Source organism: Sceloporus occidentalis, unplaced genomic scaffold, assembly GCF_023333645.1.
Source record: "Sceloporus occidentalis isolate IW3139 unplaced genomic scaffold, rSceOcc1.0.p SCAF_27, whole genome shotgun sequence".
NCBI classification, from domain to species: domain Eukaryota; kingdom Metazoa; phylum Chordata; class Lepidosauria; order Squamata; family Phrynosomatidae; genus Sceloporus; species Sceloporus occidentalis.
In genome coordinates, this window is record NW_028317007.1 from 13,041,847 (window position 1) to 13,064,579 (window position 22,733).

The 22,733-nt window shown below is 39.3% G+C and overlaps 1 protein-coding gene across 3 annotated transcripts in view; it reads left to right on the plus strand.

The window, feature by feature from the left end:
• LOC149299954 (rho guanine nucleotide exchange factor 7-like) overlaps positions 1 to 8,284 on the plus strand; it is a 74,829-nt gene extending 66,545 nt beyond the window's left edge. For all 3 annotated transcript variants that reach the window (XM_089485958.1, XM_089485959.1, XM_089485962.1), the window contains 3 exons: positions 6,608 to 6,707; positions 7,207 to 7,261; positions 8,162 to 8,284. In XM_089485958.1, coding sequence (XP_089342084.1) covers positions 6,608 to 6,707; positions 7,207 to 7,261; positions 8,162 to 8,284 — 278 coding nt within the window. The remainder of the gene's footprint in view (positions 1 to 6,607; positions 6,708 to 7,206; positions 7,262 to 8,161) is intronic.
• The last annotated feature ends 14,449 nt before the right edge of the window (positions 8,285 to 22,733 follow it).

Here is a 22,733-nt window from a genome sequence, read left to right on the forward strand (position 1 = left end):
TTAATTTCTGGATCCCTGTTTCATAAGGATCTTTATAATTTAGCTACTCTTGCATAAATTGAATTGTATATATATCATTTTATAAAGTCCTTACCTTCCTGGATTTATGGCTATGTGGTGGCATTGATAATCTGCTTTAAATAGTAGCTAATAGGCTTCTGTGCTCTTGGTGTATTTTTCAGTAAAAAAAAAAAAAAAAAAAAGAATATATTGACAAATCATTTTCCTTTACTAATTTTATTTTCATTAAGCAAATTGTGCCAAGGTAAGCAACAAGTGTAATAATTTACTTTTGGCTAAAGCACTTAGAACAGTATTTTCTCAGATGTTCCCTAGCAGCTGGAATGGTGGCTCATGTGTTCACCCCTGTCGGATTTACATCTCACTTGCCCCCTGTAACACAACTGAAACGTTTACACACTTTAAAAATTGTACGAGTATGATGGATGATTTTTTTCATATAAAGTTTTAATTTTTTTAAGTGGAGATCATACCCTTTACCCAGCCTTCACATGCAAAAAAGCTGAAAGGAATGTAACTAAGCAGTATTTTCTCATAGACAGGAACAGGGAAGCCAACAGGTATCTTATAAGAAATCTGGTGTGGTGTGATCATAGTTTCTTCTCTAATAAGGGCAACCTTTCTTGAAAAAGGAATGAAAAGCCCAGCTTAACAAGATCATTTTCTCACTTGTCTTTTGTAAACGCTTATAAACCTAAACATTGTTGACTGGTTGCTTACTTTATGTGTATACAAGTGGGAGCTATTACTTTCAAAGCACAGTCAAGATGCTTCCTCGCCAATGAAGAATGCATATTAAAGTACTTTGTAAGCATACCACCCCCTCCAATGTCCAAATTGAAATCAATGGGAGTGTTTTCTGCGCACGGGGTGGAGGTCTAATTAACCTCCTGCAAATTCAAGTGAGTGAGCGACCGTGGTGACTGTCCCAATCGTGCATGCAACTGGCAGGAGGTTTGTTCAGTCACACATCTCCTCCAAACCAAGGAGCTTGGGGCAGGGAAATGCACCAAATATATAGAGAGGATTCTTCTAATTATGCATACGGTTGCAAATAGGGTGCTCAGCTGCCATGCCCATCACATGACTGTGGTGGCTTTATAATGGGGACCTGTAACCCATCCTGCTTTTCAGTAAAAACAAAATTGATTTATTTTCAGTGTAGATGTTTTGGAGATATTTCATTTAAAAAGGCTGCCTAAATGGACAGCAACAATGAACCTTACAAAACAGCAGCAATAACCTAACAGGGTCTCTCATACAGAGACTTGAGAACATGATGTTGATAGCTGTGCCAATGGTAGATCGGGTTATTTTTAACACACGTATTGAATTGTAAATTGTAGCATTTGTTGGAAATTCTTGCATGATTGACCAGATCTCCTCCCCAGCCCCCCCCCCCGGAATAGTTTATAAGTATTTAAATGGTGATGTAAATATTGAAACTCAGTTTATTTTTAACTAGGCATTCTTCTTCATGTCTTCCCAAAAGTATTTTAGAATCCATAATTTTAAGGAAAAACTTTTCCAAAATGTTCACCTCTTAGAAAGTGAGATCATCGGCAGCAGCTTGTAGTGGGCATTATCTGATTCCTGTTACTGTTCCTCGCAAAGGCTGCCTTTACCACTTACCTATTGAAAGGGGGGTGGGGGTCTTAATGAGGTGGCATAATCCTGTAGATCATGATAGAGAAGTTGAGGTATGTTTTTCCTCATGGTATGTAATTTTTATTTTTTTTAATACAGATGTACGCTATATGACAAAAAGTATGTGAGCACCTGAACATTGCACCTATAGGAGCTTTTTAGACATCCCTTTCCAAAGCCAAGGGATTAATATGGAACTGTCCCAATTTGCTGCTGTTAAGGCTTTTCCAAGGGATTTTGGAATGTGTCTGATAATTTGCTCCATTCATCCAAAAGAGTATTTGTGAAGTTGGGCCCTGTTTTTGGATGAGAAGGCCTGTCTCAAATTTGGCTTTCCCATTCGTCATAAAGATATTCAGTGAGGTTTAGGTCAGGGATCTGTGCAGACCACTCGAGTTCCTCCATGCCAAACACTTCAAACATATCTTTGTGTACCCTGCTTTGTGCACATGGGCACAGTCATGTTGGGATAGGAAAAAGTATTTCCTCAACTGATGCCACAATGTGGGAAGCATACAATTGTCCAAAATGACTCTGTGTGCTGTAGCATTTACACTACCCTTCACTGTAACTAAGGGGCCCAAAACCTGAAAATCAGCCCCAGACCATTATCCCTCCTTTACAGTGGGCACTATGCATTCCAGTAGGTAGCCTTCTCCTGGTATCCAACAAACTCAGATTTGTTAATCGCTCTAGAGGACATGTTTCCGCTGCTGTAGAACCTATTGGCAGTGGCTTTACATCCCTCCAGCCACATAGTGAACTCTTTAGTGAGTGCAGCTACAAAGGACAGGAAATGTTTATGCACTCAGCATCCCTGATCTGTCAGTGGTCCACCACTTCGTGGCTGAGCTGCTGTTTCTCCTAGGAGCTTCAACTTCACAAGAATAGCACTTACACTGGACCAGGGCAGAAATTTCACAAACTGACTTGTGGCAAAGATGGCATCCTATAACCATTCAATAATTAATAGGATGAACTCAATAATTAAAAGGGGTCATACTTTTGGGCATATAGTGTATGTATGGTTTGTTTTAATCCCTAAACACCATTACATAGGAATATTTGGTGTATACAACTGTAACAAATGACTTTACATTTTTAAATCTTAAATGGGTATGCATCTCTGTGACTTAGATCTTGTTATTTATAAAATGGCACTTTTGGGCTGGAGTTTTAAAAGTTCTCTTATCAGATAAACCAATGCAAAGTCAACACGAACAACACATTTGTTGCTATGGTAAGAAGACTACTCTTAGAGTTCTGCATTTGAATTGGTCTTTATTAATAACACAAACTTGTTTTTTCTCATTAATAATACATTGCTTATGTGACCTGTTATTGTTAAGATAACGTTTGGAGTGTGATCACAGTGTATCATGCAGCTTTGCTCAAAAAGTTCAGTTTGAAACACTAACTTCACTGCTAAAATATATTTAGTTAACTTCATATGTACATTCATATGATATCAGAAATAACATTCATATCTTACGTTATGTGTTGAGATGGTAATCTCCCTTTTGGTGTTAGGCCTCCAAAACATCTAGCCCTGTAGTCGATCCAAATAACCATCCTAACCATCCATTTAAAAATGTTCCTGAGCAAGAAGCACAAACTGCTAGAAAATGCTGGACTGCATTATGGTGCCATAAAACAGCTTCATTTATAAGTGTGCTAACTGTAACGTGCCATATGGTACTCAGATATAGGAAACAATATAAAGTTTTTTTGTTAATTTTGTGGTAGGATGACTTCCTTTTTTGTCTTTAACTATTGTCTTTAACATACTAACTATTGGTCAGTACTTGTCCCCTATAGCAGTATTTATGACTGGCACACTGAGTAGGTCCAGTTAGAATTCTCATGGATCTTTACCAGTTATGCTACTTTCCTGTTGTAAATATCCCGATTCATGGGAACTTTAGGTAAACAGGCTTGAGAGTCAAAGGCTTGGTAAACATGTCTTGACCAGGAGTTCTTGGTTCTTAAGATGCCCCAGTGATCTAAGTATCTGTCCATGGAAGCGAGGATCACCATTATTGCCTGAATGTTAATATATGTTTAGTGTAAGCAGATAACGTAATCTAACTTTTGCCATGGTATCCTTCTAGGAAAGATTTTATAATGGTGAAAAAAGGCTTTTTTCTTTAAATTAATTTACCTTCCATGGTTAAAATGTCAATATATGGTTGAGTATTATGAAATGGTTCAAAGAAATGTAAAAAAAAAAGTACTTTTTCTTTGTTCTCTAGTATTTCAATTGAACATCAACAGTTATGATATTACAAAAGTTTTAACATTTCTATTTTTGTGACAGTTAAGTGAACAATTTGTTTATGCAATTCTGTAACATATATACATATATACCCATCCTTGTACATAGATAATAAGGATATTAAATTTAACGTTATATCTTTCTATCGCCTTTCCAACCAAACGTACTGGTTTTGTAGTATTGAGTATTGCCCCTTCAGTATAACATGTTGCTGTTATGTATGTTAGTATCCACTGCAAGATACAATACGCCATGCACAGCAGGTAAATATTTCTTCTCTGAAAGAGGACAAGCCATGTCTGGTGGCATATTGCATTGTTAGGCTTAAAAAATCTGAATGTTGTACTGTACAGTATACATATGCTTTGTGGTTCGTATGACATTAAAGTATTTGTTTTATATATATAAAAAAAGAACAAGTTTCTGTTATGTACAGTTTAAATAAATTTTGCCTTTGATAGCCTGTGCCTTCAACAGTGGAATTATTATCTGTGGAATGGATAGCCCCACATCTCACTTGTGTTTTCCATCACCATAACAGCGACAAAGTCCTTTGAAATTTGGCACCATAATGAGTGTGTCAATATTGCAATATTTTATTTTCCCAAATGGGTTTTTAATGTCATTCTGCTCCCATGAATAAAGATGTACAGCATGGTTAAGGTGGATAAAACTGTTTAGTTAAACACAATAAGATTTTATAGTCCACGAATCAAATAGAATTACTCCATTTACTACATTTTTTTGGCTGGGAAGCCTTGCATGCATAGCATTTCTATTACTAGACATATTTTGTGTCTGACCTACTACTGATCCCCTAAAGATTATTTATTCCAAGGGGGCAGAAGGTAGATAACAATTGCTCAACAACAATGCATGTGTGTGCATTATTGCCTCGATGCATATGAACTTTAACAAAATAAACACCCACTTTTATTGCAATAAATCAGTCTCTAACGTACTGAAAAATATATATGCAAAGAACTCTTTAGAAGGTTTGAGCCTTGAGTACCCCCCAAATAAATGATATCCCCAAATGGGGAACTGTGGAGACCAAACACAAATTGGACTTTAAGCCAAATTAAGTCCTTTGTAAATCTATCAAGAGTTCATGTGTTTGTTATTGGTAGTCGGCACAGAGGTGAGTGGCAGTGAGTTGCGTGCGTGGTTTGTTTGCTTGGGTGTTTTTTTGTGTTTTTTGTTTTTATACGGTATACAGTTATACATTTAACTCTAATGCAGACCACTTACTCATTTTATCAAAAACTTAGAATTTGATGGCAGAAAAGACCCACTGGCCCATCTAATCTGTCAACCCCCCCCCTAAAAATGTGTTTATAAATCAAGTAACTACAAAACACCTGTGTATGTTTTGAAGTCCTTTACAATGGGCAAACAGGCCATGCATATAGTAGGTGACATTTACAATGTTAGAGCCTTTTTGAAAGACCTTACAGGACAGGTCTGTTTATAACTACACAATGGTATGTGAATGGGATACAGCTAACTTTTACAGATAATGTTTTTGGTTTAAAAAAACAAAAACAGAAACCTCATTAAAAAGCTAAAATGGACTGACTAAAATGACAAAAAAGACCAGAAATTTCATCCAGGGGTTTTTCTATTTCTAAAACACTATGTGTGTATTATAATGATACTGCATGGGTTTTACAGATGTGCTCTTTATTCCTCTCATGGCCTCAGTACCAACAAGATAAGACCTTGTTGTAGCTGCTGCGTTAGATGATGTTTAGAGGGCTCTGAAAGGTTAGGTCATGTGACATACCGTGAACCGGTGGAATTGGCAGCAATATATAGCACTTTCAACACTGTCCATGGCCTCGACACAAATTATGTCGTCACTTTCTAATCCTAGGCAATGCAACTCAAACTTCTGAGGAAAGCCCTACTGATGAAGTAATACTCATGAAAGCTAACCTTCAACTGCCAGTAAAATTCACCAAAGAAGTACATTAATTATGGAGCATTTAATGATATTAATAAAGCAACCAGAAGTCCACAACCTATGGTGCAATAAGTGACAAGCCAGTTCTATGTTAGTGGATGTTTGTGTGCATGTCTATGTAAGCAGGCCCTCGATACTGCCTGATTTGACTAGTCCGCTGTTTGTAATAACATTTGTTTTTGCACATTTTTGTTTACCTTTTCAATTGCCTGTTTTTAGGTAAGTCTTTTTAAATGTAAAACATATCGTTGTTGTAAAGGCTGTTTTTAATGTTTGTGGACTGCTCTCTGTAGTACTGAAATCGTATGTTGGAAAGCCATGGTACTGATATGAATTCTATGTATTTATTTAAAAGATTTCAATGCCAGCTTTTGCTGAATTTGGATGTGCTCTGGAAGTCCTGTGTGTGTAAGCTTGTTTAAAGAAGTACTTCTTTGTTTTCAGTGTTTTTAGGCCAGAAGTGTCCACACTTTAGCTTTGCAAAGTATCTGCTCTGTAGATCCACTCCCGTTGTTAATGTCCTTCCAATAGATTTAGTATGGGTGCTCCTATATGCAGAACCTGCTTCAGTTTTCCCTTTAAGGATCAGAATAGTACAATGGTTTGCATGCTTGCCAATGATGGTAAATCTGTATCTAAAAATATTTTTTTATTTAGGTATATAAAATGCATATTTTCCATTTTATTTCCATTCTTAGGTTGCCGCAAAGAGTCTGCTCCACAGGTATTACTTCCAGAAGAGGAGAAAATTATTGTAGAGGAGACCAGGAGTAACGGTCAGACTGTCATAGAGGAAAAGTAAGTTCCGTCTGTAGGATTTATTTTAGTGCATATGAATCGAGAGCAACATGTCTATATAATGGCACTTTAAGGTTGGGATGATCTGTAGTTCAGTTTAAGAAATGTCTTACGCGAGACCTCTGGGCGTTGTCATTAAAAACAAAGCAAAAAATATGCATAATGTGTTGCAGCACAAAGAACAGATGACAACCTAACAGCCCTCACAATGAAAATAAGTGCATTGACAATAATCAATAAAAAGTATAAAGTGATATTGCCTTGAAACATGCAATTTAGCTGATTAGGTTAATTAATTAGAAGATGACAAGATTTTAGTTTTTCCAGTCCACAAACATCGGAATGTTAACATATATTGACTAAGTTTTATTGAGATCATACATTGTTAACACTGTTCTAATAATGACCCTATTAAAATATGTCTATTTTTTCAGATAGTTATTAGTACTCTTGATTACTGAGAACTTAAATACAATGTTGTTTTCTTTTTACAATCTAGGAGCCTTGTTGATACCGTTTATGCTTTAAAAGACGAAGTTCAAGAACTTAAACAGGTTTGTGTTTTTTTTTGTTTTTTTTATATATATATGTCACATACTTTACAACCCTTACTAGCATGCATTCAAATGTATTGAAGGTGATCCACCAAACGCACTTGAACTCGGATGCAAAAATGCTGATACTGTATTGTTCCTTGTTCATGATGTAAGGTGATCCTAAAGGTTATGAACATTATACTGCATTTAGTTAAGCTTCCCAGTTGGGTCCATTAGCTTTGGCTAGTAGGGAGCAACGCTTCTTCAGCATGGTCAGTTCACTCACAGACCATACAGCTATAGTTCTTTGTAAATGCATATGTATTGCCTGCTGTTAGTACCTAGTCTAGACTAGTGAGGTAACTAGCATGCATATATTTGCTGGGTAATTTTAACTACCTGTAGCTGAAGGAAACGAACATTAAGGGAACTGAAAAATACATAATTGTGTTTATCATGCTAAAAGATTGGGCATGATAAACACAATTATGTATTTTCCAATACAAAATATTTTGCTAGGAGAATGGTATGCAGTAGAGCTCCAAAACGTAAGTAGCAATAAGTTATGAACACCAGTACGGACTATTGTTATCTAGCTCATTGTAACTCTTCAGGCTCTCCTTCTCCATAATTTGTGAATACTACATGACTGAATTTCTTTTCTTAACAATTTTAAGGTATTTTTACGCTTTCTTTTTTGTCATGTACATGCACTGAATCATACATTCATGACAGTAGCACCTAAATATGAATATGTAGTTAATGCATACAAACATAAGCCACGGATTGCAACTACAGCCTGTGATTATACTATTCTAATAATGCCAGTGCTGTGAGTTTTGCTCTTTTCTATTGCATGTTGTAATGTCTTTCTGTGTGTTTTGAATTGTTAAACCATTTTATTCTTGTCTCAAATAGGAGAGCAAAAAAATGAAAAAATCTTTGGAGGAAGAGCAGAGAGCTCGCAAGGATCTGGAAAAACTCATCAGGAAAGTCCTAAAGAACATGAATGACCCCTCTTGGGATGAAACCAATTTATAATGCTGCATTCTGTGGCCTCGTTTTCAGACCAGGGATCAAAAAAGCTTGGATCTGCTGTAATATGTAGGTCCGTGTTAACACAGAAGCACCAAGAATGATTTAACTGGATCTCAAAGACTCACCCTTGTACTGTATTGAAACTACACAGTCAACTGCCTACAGACATATTTCAGAAGCTGCAAGTGTAAAGCTCAGAAATTAATCTCGGAGAGATGAACAATACCAAATCTATAAAGTTTTCCACTTTACACATATATTACCTCATTTTTGCAGAAAGAGCGGTTGCTAACTCAAAAATCGGATTGTTTCCAGTGACTTTAAAAAAACAAAACTAGAGAAGAGTTTATTTTCTTGTATATAGTGTATTAGATGAATATGTGAAAGGCACTTGGGCGGCTAAATCAACTTCTTTTGTTCTATAAAGTGGTCACATGTAAATATTTTTAAATATCTACTGAAGGGAAGGAAAAAAAACGTGATAGGAGAAAAACTGACCATCTCAAATGCTTTTACACAATCGGCTAAATGCAAAATAGTTTCCTACATGTATTTAAGTAACTTAATTGCCTTATTTATGTTAAATGAAACAACTTAAAGGCGTTTTAAAAAGGCTATGAAAAAACATGGGAAGCTAGAACCATTCTTTGGAAAAATGCTCACTTAACAACCTATGACCTGTGTTTATGCATAGATAATATAAATACATATATATATATATATTTATTGTTTTTCCCCTAACACTAACGTGAAATATTTTGTTGGATGACTAAATATGTATATATGTACTTGCAAGTTTTTTTAACCGTTACCAATTAACTTTTTATGGAAAACCGTTTTGAGTTAATGCAATTATGCATATTTGTTACTTGACTGTTTATTATTGCCATTAATTAAATATTGGCTACAGTGTAATTTTTAAACTGGGCTGCACTGAAATTCTACATTCATGTTCTAGTACGTGGTGTGAAACATTGTAAACGTGAGTTGGATTGAATTATGAACGTCCATCGTGCATTCCCATTTCTCCTAAAAGTTTTATTATGCAATACCTTGTGGCACGTTCACTAGCCCGAGCCATAACCTTTTTGTTAAGTGTATCTGCCTTGTGTTATATGAAATGAAACATCTGTGTTATTAAATATTCCACCGTGCCCTATGCATGCCAAGGGGTGAGCACCCCAGCGCTTTGTTCATTCCCTGATTCTGACTCTATTAAAAGGGTTCTAATTTTGTTATTATTATTGATGATTTATTTGGATAGTCATACAGTCTTTTGTAGCTGTAAACAATACAAAACCATACTAGTAGTATTTGTGTTGACACAATTTGTGCATGTCTCATATGTCTTTTGTAACCTCCCCGAAAAACTAAGCTAAAGCAAAGACCAAAATACCGTATTTGCTCGATTATAAGACGACCCTGATTATAAGACGACCCCCCAAATCTGAATATTAATTTAGGAAAAAAGCCTGAATATAGGAAAAAAGTTTTACCAGTAAATGTTAATTCATCTAAACTATTTTTTTTAAATAAAAGCTATGATTGAGAAAAATATTTTGGTTTTATTTCCTTCTATTTTTCAACCTGCCCCCCAGTTATGCACATCTGCCCCAGAAATGCCTTATACCCCCTTTATGCCACTGTGCCCCATGATATGCCTTTAAACCCTCTAAATGCCACTGTGCCCCATGATATGCCTTTTAACCCTATATGCCACTGTGCCCCATGATATGCCTTTTGACCCCCTATGTGCCACTCTGCCTCCAGAAATGCCTTATACCCCTATATGCCACTCTGGCATTTAGAGGGTTAAAAGGCATATTACGGGGAAGAGTGGCATATAGGGAGGTTTAAGGCATTCAGGAGGAAGAGTGGCGTATAGAGGGTTAAAAAGGCATTTCTGGAGGCAGAGTGGCATTAAGGGGGTTAAAAGGCATTTCACAGAGCCTCCAGAAATGCCTTATGCCCCCCATTTAACACTCCCCCGCCCCCCCCAAACTTAGCGGTGCTTCTGACTTCCCTGTCATGTAGCCGGGGCAGTGTGTAGATCCCACGCACTTACGCTGCAGCCGGAAGGAGGCGTGGCTAGCAACGGGGGTTGTCTGCGTCCATCGCACAGACCTTCCCCGACTGTCAGAGATCAGAGTTCCCGGCACCGGTGCGGGGAACTCTGATCTCTGACAGCCGGGGAAGGTCTGTGCGATGGACGCAGACAACCCCCGCTGCTAGCCACACCTCCTTCCTGCTGCAGCGGAAGTTGTCTATGCGAATTGCGTAGACATCTACACGCTGCCCCAGCTACACACCGGGGACTCAGAGGTACCGGTAAGTGGGGGGGGGACAGGAGGATGCAGGTCCCCTGGAGCTGCGGGAGGTCTGGATCTTAGTCGTCTCATAGTCAGACCTATTTGAGGTCTGATTATAAGACGAGGGGTATTTTTCAGAGCATTTGCTCTGAAAAAAACCTCGTCTTGTAATCGAGCAAATACGGTAAGTTGCAGTTTAGAAGCAAGCAAAACTCGCAAGTACACCTTTAAACGGTGTTAACATTTCCGTGAACGGTTTCCACCACCATAACAATGTGCTTTAAGGGTTTCAATCAAATACTGTAACTATTCTGTATGAAATAGGCACATGCTTTCATACATATACTGTAGTTATATAGTGTTATTGAATTGGCATTTAAAGGACATTCATTTGTAAAACACGTAATTTCTGTTAGCAAGCGTTACACGTTTGAGGAAGCTTGTCTTTTAACCCCTTAATGACAATTGCCGGTCCTGGCACGGCACGGAAAAGCATGTGCTTTACGACAATTGACGTGCCAGGACCGGCACGTCTTTAAACGGGTGCAGAAAGCGATCTACTATCGCTTTCTGCACCCAAAAAGCGTTGCTGAATGCCTCGACCTCGAGGCATTCAGCAACGCCGCGATCGGCACGAAGGGGCCATCTCTGGCCCCTCCACGGGGCGTCAACATCCGCCATACTTTGTATGGCGGCGGACGCCCGTTTTAAAAGCGTTTAGGAGGCGATCGACGATCGCCTCCTAAACTTAAATGGTGTCGCTGGAATGCCTCGATCAGGAGGCATCCAGCGACACCAAACACTAACCTTTTGATGGGCTGTGACCGCTCCGGAGAGCGGTCACAGCCGCAGCTGCCGGCAATCTTCGCCATCAAGGAAGATGGCCGCCGTCCTGTAACAGGAACCACAAATTTTAAAAGTTCGCTAGATAGTCCAGACCATCTAGAGAACTTTGGCTCCACTTGCAGGTTGAATACAGGTACTGCATTCACCATGCAAGTCAATGGAGCCCAGCTTTCTAATCACAGTGTGATTAGTAAAAATAAATTAAAAAATAAAATAAAATTAATAATAATTAGAAAAAAATAGTAAAAAAACAGTAAAATGTAAAAATCATTTCCCACTGATGTCACTATCAGGGGAACCTCCAAGTTGAAAAAAAATGTTAAATTTTTTTAAAAAAAAATAAAAAAATATATATATATAAAAAATATATTTTTGTGAGCAAGTCCTAAAATTAGCATATTAGCTTAAAACAATTCTCGCATGGAAAGAGTTAAAATACTGGCATATTAAATGCCCGTGGGGTGTCTACTTTTAAAAAATGTATGATTTGATGGGGTAAATTGAATGGGCCAGGTTCAACAACGTCCCAATTAACACGGGGGGAAGGATGGCCACACATCTAATTTCCAATTAGAAAAATGCACACGTACCAAATGTGGCCTTTTAGTTCCCCCAAAAAATGACACACCCATGCATGTGGGGTATCACTGCACTCAGGAGATGTTGCTGAACACATTATGGGGTGTCGTGTGACAGCGGCATATACCAGGAGCTGTAAATTCATACATAAAGTAGGTGTGTGTGGGAAAAATACACACACAAAAATATTACTGCAAACTTTGAAAAAATGCTGGTGGTAAAATATGTGCATGCAAAGAGTTAAAATACCAGCATTTAAAATACCCTGTGGTGTCTAGTTTTGAAAAATATATGGTTTTGTTGGGCACACTGAAATGGCCTGGCTCAAAGATGTACCAAATAGGGCATGGGCAGTGGATCCCAAATGCCAAAGTTCAACATTGAAAAATGCGCATGCCCCAAATGTGGCCCTTTTGCCCCAAAACAGCCAGGCAAAATCATTCATGTGGGGTATCGCTGCGCTCAGGAGATGTTGCGGAACACATATTGGGGTGTTTTGTGATAGTGACATAAACTAGAACATTTTAATTCATACCTGAAGTAAAATGTGTATGACAAAACAAATGCAAAAAAATGACTACCATAAAGTTTGACAAAGACTGGTGGTAGATATGGTGCATGGAAAGAGTTAAAATACTAGCATTTGGAATACCCTGGGCTGTCTAGTTTTCAAAAATATATGACTTGATGGGGTAAATTGCATTGGCCGGGTTCAAAGATACCCGAAATGGCACATGGGGGGAAGAATTACCAGATTTGGAAAAAATGGCTTTGAAATAGCAAAACGCTACCTGTACTTATTGCCCCATAATGGGTAGAAAAAAGCAAAAAAACATAAAAACATTGGGTATTTCTAAACTCAGGACAAATAGTAGAATCTATTTAGCAGGTTTTTTCATTACCTTTTATAGATGAGTAAAAGATTTTTCAACTAAAAGTTAGAAACAGTCATTTTTTTCTAAATTTTTCACCATATTTTATAATTTTTTTAATAGTAAATAATATGATACAATCAAAACAATGTCATCTAAAGAAAGCCCTTCTTGTCCTGAAAAAAACAATATCTAATGTGTGTGGGTTCAGTAAACGGGAAAGAAGAAAATTACAGCTAAACACAAGCAGCGCAGAAATGTTAAAAAGGCCATTGTCACAAAGGGTACAAAAAGTAAAATCAGCCTTTGTCTCGAAGGGGTTAAATTGAGTGTTGGCCCAAAATAAAGGTTTTTAATGATGAATGATGTCCATTGCAGACTGAAAGTTAAATATTTAACCCTTAAATGTATGTATTGTGATTCTGGGGTCTTGTAAATGCCTGTGCTGGCCGTATTGACCTTTTTCCTATGATTAACTTCAATGACCTGTCTAAAATCAAATCATCAAGCATAAAAAATATGTAGCATCAGGTTTTCTATGTAATAATACTGGTCTAGACATTTTGAAGAATGATCTTAAAATGAATACAGCCTTAAAAGGTAAAACTAACTTCATTGTATACTAAACGAAGATTAGCACAAATATATTGTCATTAATCCTAGGCAAGTAAAACAATTTTCAATTTAACTTTGCAATATTTTTGCACATTGAGAAATGGAGCCCATTTACAGTCGCATGAAAAAGAAAGTCCACCTCTTTGAATTCTATGGTTTTACAACAATCTGTTGCTTAGCAGGTCTAAAAATTAGGGAAATACAACCTCACATGACATATTACAGTGTCATGATTTATTCAACAAAAATAAGCCAAAATGGAGAAGCCGTGTGCGAAAAAACTAAGTACACCCATACTGCTTCCATAGGAATTAAAATGCTAAGTAGCAGCAGGTACTGTTTTTCAAATGCCATTAAATAATTGAACATCAGCAAGTTTTAGCAGTTTGCTGGTCTGGATCATTCAGGTGTGTGTTAACACAATGCCACGGAGGAAAGACGTGAGAAAGCAATTGTTGCTGCCCATTAACAATTGTAGGGTTATAAACATGATTTCAGGTAAGATTGTGCAATGCCCAGAGAAATTGCAAAAAAAACCAAAAACCCAGTTACATCTCAGACTGTACAGGCCTCAGCATGACCGTTCATGACAGTACGATAAGTAAAGCCTGATCAAGTATGGTTTATTTGGAAGGGTTGCCAGGAGAAAGCCTCTTCTCTTGAAAAAGAATATAGCAGCAAGGCTGCATCTGAATGAACCACAAGACTTCTGGAACAATGTCCTTTGGACAGACAAGACAAAAGTGGAGATGTTTGGCCATAATGGACAAAGCCATGTTTGGTGAAAACCAAACACAGCATATCAGCACAAACACCTTATGCCAACTGTCAAGCACAGTGGCGGATTTGGGCTTGTTTTGCAGCCACAGGACCTGGGAACCTTGCAGTCATTGAGTCGACTATGGACTCTTCTGCATACTAAAATATTCTAGAGTCAAATATGAGGCCATCTGTCCAACAGTTTTAAGTTTGGCTGAGATTGGGTCATGCAACAGCACAATGATCCCAAGCACACCAACAAATCTACAACAGAATAGAAGAAAAAAAAAAAAAGAATCAAGGTGTTGCAATAGCCCAGTCAAAGTCCACACCTCAACCCAATTTAAATGCTGTAGTGGGACCTTAAGATAGCTGTGCATAAACAAATGCCTAAAAACTTCAAGTTTTTGCTGCTAATGGTGAATCTGCAAGCTATTGAATCATAACGTGTACTTAGTTTTTCACACATGCCTTCTCCATTTTGGCTTTATTTTTGTTGAATAAATCATGATGCTGTGGTGTATGTCATGTGTTGTTCATCTGAGGTTGTGTTTACCTTATTCTTAGACCTACTAAGGAACAGATGATTGTTTCGATGTCCTGATATGTATGTGATGTCCTGAGTGTATGTTTTTTCACCAATGAGGTCTGACACAATTCTGTAGCATGAAGTTTAAAAAAAGATCATTGTGTAAAAAAATCCAGACAATTATTAATGTACTCTTTTAATGTGCATATTTTTTTTAGTAATTCTATGTGTGTATGTATATATATTATGACAATACCCCGAACCTGAGGGCCTTAAATGTCACTTCCAAGGATCATAAGCATAGCCATAAGCATAGTCTTCTAAGGCAACAAGGAGCATACCGTGCATTTTTATTTACAGGTGCACAAAAAATAGCCCAAATCATTAAAATTAAGCCTAGCATCCACCAGAGCCCTCTCTGGCTGTGATTTGCTACCCCAGGCTGACCCGCCTAAACACCCACTATCTTTAAGTATCCTTGCCAGACCCAACTAAACCAGTTTCTGAAAAATCTCCCCAGAAAAAAACAACCCAGGTCTAGGCAGGCAATGCCACACTTGGCTCAGGGATCCTTGGGCCTCTCCTTGTCCTGGGAGCGCAGGAAAAGATTTTGTTCTCTTCTCTCCAGGTCTCTATGCTTGTGAGGCTTCAAAGGTTTAAACCTCAAGCATCTGCTCCAGGTTTCATAGAAATCCTGCTGTAACTTTATGACCACTGAGAGGTGAAGTGCATAACACTGCTAATCTTATCATCATGACACCTGGCAGTGGGTGGGATATATTATCAAAGTTGATAGAAGCAGGAAAAATGGGCAAGCACAAGGATCTGAGCGACTTTGACAAGGGCGAAATTGTGAAGGCTAGACAACTGGTTCAGAACATCTCCAAAACTGCAACTCTTGGGGGGTGTTCAAAAGTGGTCCAAGGAAGGTAAAGTAGTGGGTCGTGCATGTGGTCAAATCCAACAGACGAGCTACTGTAGCTTAAATTGCTGAACATGTTAATGCTGTTTGGTTTTTTTTAGAAAGGTGTCAGAACACCCAGTGCATTGCAGTTTGCAGTCAGGGTGCCCATGCTGACCCCTGTCCACTGCCAAAAGTACCTACAATGGGCAAGTGAGCATTAGAACTGGACCACGAAGCAATGGAAGAAGGTGGCCTGGTCTGATGAATCATGTTTCCTTTTACATTACATGAACGGCCGGGTGAGTTGGAGAACACATTCCACCAGGAGGCATCTATAAAGGCCCCAACACGCAAATTACAGGACGTAAAGGATCTGCTGGTAACAGTGGAGTCGGCAGGGGGGGGCCAGAGGGGGCCATGGCCCCCCCTACATCATGCTGTGCCCCCCGGTGTGCCCCCCCAATTGAAACGCCGTCTTTTTTTTTCTTTTTTTTTATAGACCCGGAGGAGAGAGTGAGAGGCGCCGAGCGGTTGCTGAGGAATAAGTTCTCAGCAACCGTTCGGCGCCTCTCACTCTTCTCCGCGACCGCGAGGCCTCTGCCTGGTTCGCAGTGCCGGCATTTCAAGCCGAGCGCCGGTATATGTCGTCATATCCGGCGCCCAGCAGTGAAGCCGGCAGAACCAGGGATACAGAGACCTCGCGATCTCACCGCTGGACAAGCCCAAGGTAAGTGAACTTCAAAGGGGGGGTTAGAAAGTTAGGAGGGGGTTAGAGAGTCAGAAGAGGTAGATAGGAAGTGAGAAGGGGTAGATAAGGATAGATTGGGAGGGAGAGGGGGTAGATAGGATAGATTGGGAGGGAGAGGGGGGTAGATGGGATAGATTGGGAGGGAGAGGGGGGTAGATGGGATAGATTGGGAGGGAGAGGGGGTAGATTGGGAGGGAGATGGGGGTGGATGGGATACATTGGGAGGGAGAGGGGATAGTTAGGATTGATTGGGAGGGAGAGGGGATAGTTAGGATTGATTGGGAGGGAGAGGGGGTAGATAGGATAGATTGGGAGGAAGAGGGGGTACATAGGATAGATTGGGAGGAAGAGGGGGGTACATAGGATAGATTGGGAGGAAGAGGGGGTACATAGGATAGATTGGGAGGGAGAGGGGGTACATAGGATAGATTGGGAGGCAGATGTGGTAGATAGAGAGGCAGATGTGGTAGATAGGGAGGGAGAGGGGGTAGATAGGATAGATTGGGAGGGAGAGGTCTTTATGGGACAAAAACGGCGTACGTTCAGCTGTTTGGGGACAAAGTTGACATAATGTGTAACTTAGGTGCTGGTCAGGTTCTATGTGGGCAGTGTGGACACCAGGGTTGGCTTTGGGGTGTGCGACCTGTGATCTATGCCTGTAATTTAGGGGGTTTTATCTATACCTTTAATGCAGTTTATATGTAATTTCCAATTGATTTATATCTGCAAAGCTGGGTTTTGTGTCATTCTGTTCATCTGTATCGGCTATATTTCCATACATTATTAATGTTTATCTGCAAATATAGGATTTGCATGTCTTATTCAGTTGATCAATACCTGGAGTGCTGTTTGCATGTGTTGATTATTTGATCTAAACCTTCAGTGCTGAGTGTACATGTGATTTCCAGTTGATATATACCTGCAATGCTGGGTTTGTGTGTTCTGTTGGTTCATACCTGCAATGCTATGTTTCCATACATTATTTATGTATGCCTGCAAATACAAGTTTTTTTTTTAATCTCATTCAGTTGCATGTGCTGTTTCCATGTGTTGTTTATTTGATCTATACCTGAACTACAGGGTGTAAGTAAAAGAGCGCTATGGTTTAGTGAATGAGGGGACAAAGGGACTCTGGGGATGATAACAGGGGAGAGGACCTCTCAATGTCACGGTGCAGTCAGAAGGAGGGAACACTGCACTGACTCTCACTGTCTTCCCCTGATCTGCAGTCAGTGTGGCAAATATATTGGCAGCAGGGTCTAATATTAATATATATTGGCTGCAGGGGCTAATATTAATATATATCGGAAGCTGGGACTAATGTTTATATATATCGGCAGCAGGGGCTAATATTAATATATATTGGCTGCAGGGCCTATTATCAATAAATATTGGCTGCAGAGGCTAATATTTATATATATTGGCTGCAGGGACTAATACTATATATCGGCAGTAGGGGCTAATATTAATATATGTTGGCAGCAGGGTATAATTTCTATGTATATCGGCAGCAGGGTATAATATAAGTATGTATCCGCAGCAGGGGCTAATATTAATATATATCCACAGCAGGGGTTAATATTAATATATATCGGAAGCAGGGTGTAATATTTCTATATATCTGCAGCAGGGTCTAATATTTATATATATTGTCAGCAGGGGCAATATTAAAGAATGAAAAATAACTGTCACTTTAGCTGTTATTTTGAAATCATATTTTAATCACAGTCTTTACTTCCAAGAGATAAGTGCATATTATGTAGTTAAAAATGCACGTCTAACGTATGTGTGTGTATATATATATATATATATATATATATATATATAGTGTATATGTACCGTTTTATAATTGGCCCCCCTACTTTGGTCCCTGGCCCCCCATGTGCCCCCCCTAAATATGAAACCTGGAGACGCCACTGGCTGGTAACGTCTTGGTGCCAGATACCACAGAACACATTCAGGGGTCTAGTAGAGTCCATGGAGTCCAATTTAGCTTCCATTTATTTTCTTTTTTTGAAGTGCAGAAACCAGATGGGTCATGGAATCGAGGCTTAAGTGTGAATCCATATATTAGCAATGTGAGGTATATAAAAATGCCTGAAGCATTTCCTTGCTGATCCCTTCCTTGTTGACGTACTATGAAAGTGACAATTTTATTATCCTTTAAATTCTGCTGTTATATTAAACCCTTCACGACAAACCCCGTTCACGTACGGGCTCACGATGCAATGCATTCGCAACAAAGCCCATACATGTACTGGCTGATGTCACATACCTGCGGCTTTGCAGCATCCACTGAAGCCTCACAAGATTGTAAGCGAGCAGGGTCCTCTTTACCTAATGTATCAATTTGCCTTAGTCTGTCAGTTCTAGTTTTATTATACGCCTTAAATATATGTATTGTATGAAATACTGAATAAATGATTGGCGTTATATAAGAAAAAGATCATGATGTAATACTGAAATGCCATAGGAGTGAGCAATGAACCATTCCTTATCAGAGAGACTGGTCCCACACCTCTTAAATGTGTTCTGCGGGATAGTTATAGAGCAGGGGTGTCCAAGTTTTTTCTGCAGTGGGCCACTTCATCAGAATTGTATACGTGCGAGGGCCGCACTAATTGTTCACTGAGAGGAAATATGGCCTTTAATAAGATATGCAGATTAAAATAAAGTAAATGACACAAAACCTTTACTTTTCCTCTCACTGATTTCTGGGGTTTCTGGGCCTACAAATTCAGGATTCTGGATAAGTAAAACTAAAATAGTTCTATTTATTTTAAGGATGCACTAAAATGAAAATTCTGGACCAAAACCGAAAATTCAGGGTTCACTTAGCCGAAACTGAAAGTGACCCCCCACACACTTTTAATAAGAGTAAGTTACACACCAAAATTGTACAAAAAAATTATATATTATGATTGTTAACAGCAATCTCAGGCATACCCAGATTCCAGCATGTACTGGTTGGCTGGGCATTGTATTTTTTGTCCAATTTTAGTGTGTAACCACACTTTTATTAAAAGTAACACACCACAATCGGACAAAAAAAATCAACAATATGACTTGACATGATAGGAGTGTGATTGCTAACAGCAAACACACTCTTTTTATACCCAGGAAACCAGTAAATGCTGGAACCTAGGCATGATGGGACTGTGATTGCTGTTAGCAGATTGCTGTTAGCAAGCACACTCCTATCATCCCAAGTCAGCCAATACATGCTGGTACAGGGTGGCTGTAAGTGCAGACCCCATACTGCTGGCAGCATCAATACACAAGGGGTGCAGCTAGCCAGGTTTCAGCATGTACTGGCTGACTTGGCATGATAGGAGTGTGATTGCTAACAGCAATCACAGTCCCATCATGCCTAGGTTCCAGCACTTACACATCCATGCTATCACACACACACACAAATTCATTAATTGACAGATTCATTCCCTCAATCCGACATACTCATTCACACAACCTACCCCACCCCCTTACCTGTTCTACAGCTCTCGATGCCGCTCACAGACTTAAGCAGGGGCGTGGCCTCCGTCGTTCTCCCCACAGAGGAGGCAGGACTGGAGCAGAGAATAGACCCTCCCACAAGTAAGCAGCAGGGCTCTTGTGATCCTGGCTGCCGATCTCACGCGGGCCGCACTTCGAGGTTCCGCGGGCCGCATGTTGGACGCCCCTGTTATAAAGTATTAGGAAGGGTCTGTCTTTCACATCTCACCACAATACTGTGTAAATGAGTGATAAACTATTTTTCTATCTCCAGGAAGACTGATATCTTTAAGTCACTTGTCATTGCCACAATTTTGTTGGTCACACACAAATTCTAAGTTATTGAGGCATAATTAATATTTTATGAATCTCATGTTATTAAAATCTATTGCATAGGAACATCTTGTTAAAATATATTGCTCTTGAGTAGCAAAACATAATTATAACTAAGTTCTTGTTTGTGTATCTGGTACATAAAATGCCACTTTCTTGTGTTATGGAGAGGAAGTTCAGGTGGCTTCCCTGTTGTTACCATTCCAAGGACAAACAACATAAAAACTGAACTGAAATCATGGCTCCAGTGTTCATTGTTGCGACTGATTGTTGAGTACAATTTGCAGGAAATTGCTCAAATTTGAACCTAAGGGAGCTACATTTAAATGTCATTCTTGAATAGTAAACTGTTTTGGAAAAATTGATTATTGCATTTCTTAAAAGGTCAATATGCCTGCTTATGTACAATGCAAACATACAATTACTTGCAGTCTCAAGGGAAATGTTTATTGAAAAGAATAACAGCATGGAGAGTTTTATAAACATTTATAAGTATCATATCATTTTAATGTCAGGCTTTGGGGGCACATATCAAAATGCACAGCACTGAATAAACCAGAATTAAATGCTCCTTACTAAATATTGGGGCTAACAGGTTGCATTCAGTGTATTGTCAAAAACAAAATGTTCCCCACTACACTGAAGTAGATATCAAGAACATTATACCAATACCAGAGGAGAAGGAGAGCTGCAGAAAGGGTGAGAGACTTTAAGAGAGAATGTGAGTAAGAGTGAGAGATTTATATAAAAATCCCCACTTCTGAATTTGAAAATGCGTGTCGGGTCAATACTAAATAATGGAGGGTGTTGAGTCTGAATACTAAAATGCAGCCTCTGTTAATGATGCAAATTATATGGTTTTAAGGTACTCAGCTGAACTAGAGGACATTCAGCTTTTATTCAATACAATGTTGAAACGCCATAATATTTCCAGTAGTAAGAGGCAGTCCAATACACGGCTTTCTTTTTCCTCTCATTAAAGGGTGCATCATTTTTTCATATTAAGGATGTGGCCGAAGGCTGAAATAACTTACTGACGGCATCAAGCCAAGAATAATCTGAAAATCAGGCTACTTTAACACTGAATTAACATAGTTCTCTGAGGGTATTCTAACTCCTGGGAGTTATCACTTAGACCTGCATAAATTCTGAAACCCTGTCCCACTATCAATATATTTATAAGCAGAAGATGACATTTATTATAAAGTCGGATAACAGTATTCTTATATTCCAATAAAAGCATATATCCCCTTAACTGCATGTAAGATACAGGGCAAACACAAAGACTTATATGGCCAGTGTTGGCTTTAAAATTACACATCACGACACCACTATACACATCTGGGCTTTTTCACATATTTTGCACAATTGTATTTGTAAATATTGCTTCTTAATTGTTTGTTTTAAAAAAAAGTTTTTAACATTAACATTTTCTCAGATATTGAATGAAAGGGAAAAAGCAACAAAATGCAAACATTAACCCCTTCAATCCCCTATAGACGTACCGGGACGTCCAAAAAACGCCCACTAAGAAACCCCTATGGAGGTACCGGTACGTCTAGCCCTTCGTGCAGCGTCAGGGACACATCCCTGCCGCTGCACGGGAGACCAGGCTGTCGTTTGATCGCGTGATCGGGCTTTCCCTTCCAGGTGACGTCACTACTGACGTCACCTGGAAGTTCACGGGAGGATCGGGTATCCCTGCAGGGTCTGTCTAGACCCTGCTGGGCTACTCGATCACTCCGATGAGGGCGCTGTAGCAGTTTCCGGCACGAATGCCGGTAAACTGTTACAGTTGGAAATGCGCTTTCCCTTCCGGGTCACATCACTACTGACATGACCTGGTAGCTCACGGGAGGACAGGGTATCCCTACAGGGTCTGTCTAGACCCTGCTGGGCTACCCGATCACTCTGATGAGGGAGCTGTAACAGTTACCGGCACGAATGCCGGTAAACTATTACAGATACATTCCCTCCAGTGTGTCATTAGCCTTGGGGGACTGCCCCACATCCGGGGCAGTCCCCCAGTGACACACATCCGGCAGCAATGTCCCATGATCGCTGTGATGACCAATCACAGCGATCGTGTGACTGTTACTGCAGATGCACTTCCTCTCTCCTCCATTATTGTGATCGGAGAGAGAGAGAGAGATCATCTTGCAGAGCTGCAGTGTTTAGTGCAAAACCACATCATGTATAAACCCCCAAATACCTGTCTTACCCAAAATCAACCCACCCATTCCTCCCCACAATCCTCAAATAAAAAAAAAAATTGGGTTTAGTTTGGTGGGTGGTTAGAGGGAATTGGGGTTAGTGTAGTTTTTTAGAAATTGCTGAGGAGGCTTATGACTTCCTCACTCAGTCTGATGACGAAGCCACTCTGACTGCGTCAGACCCCGATGGCACTCTGACTGCATCAGATATTGATCCAATATCTGATGAATCTAGCTGTGCGTCAGATAATGA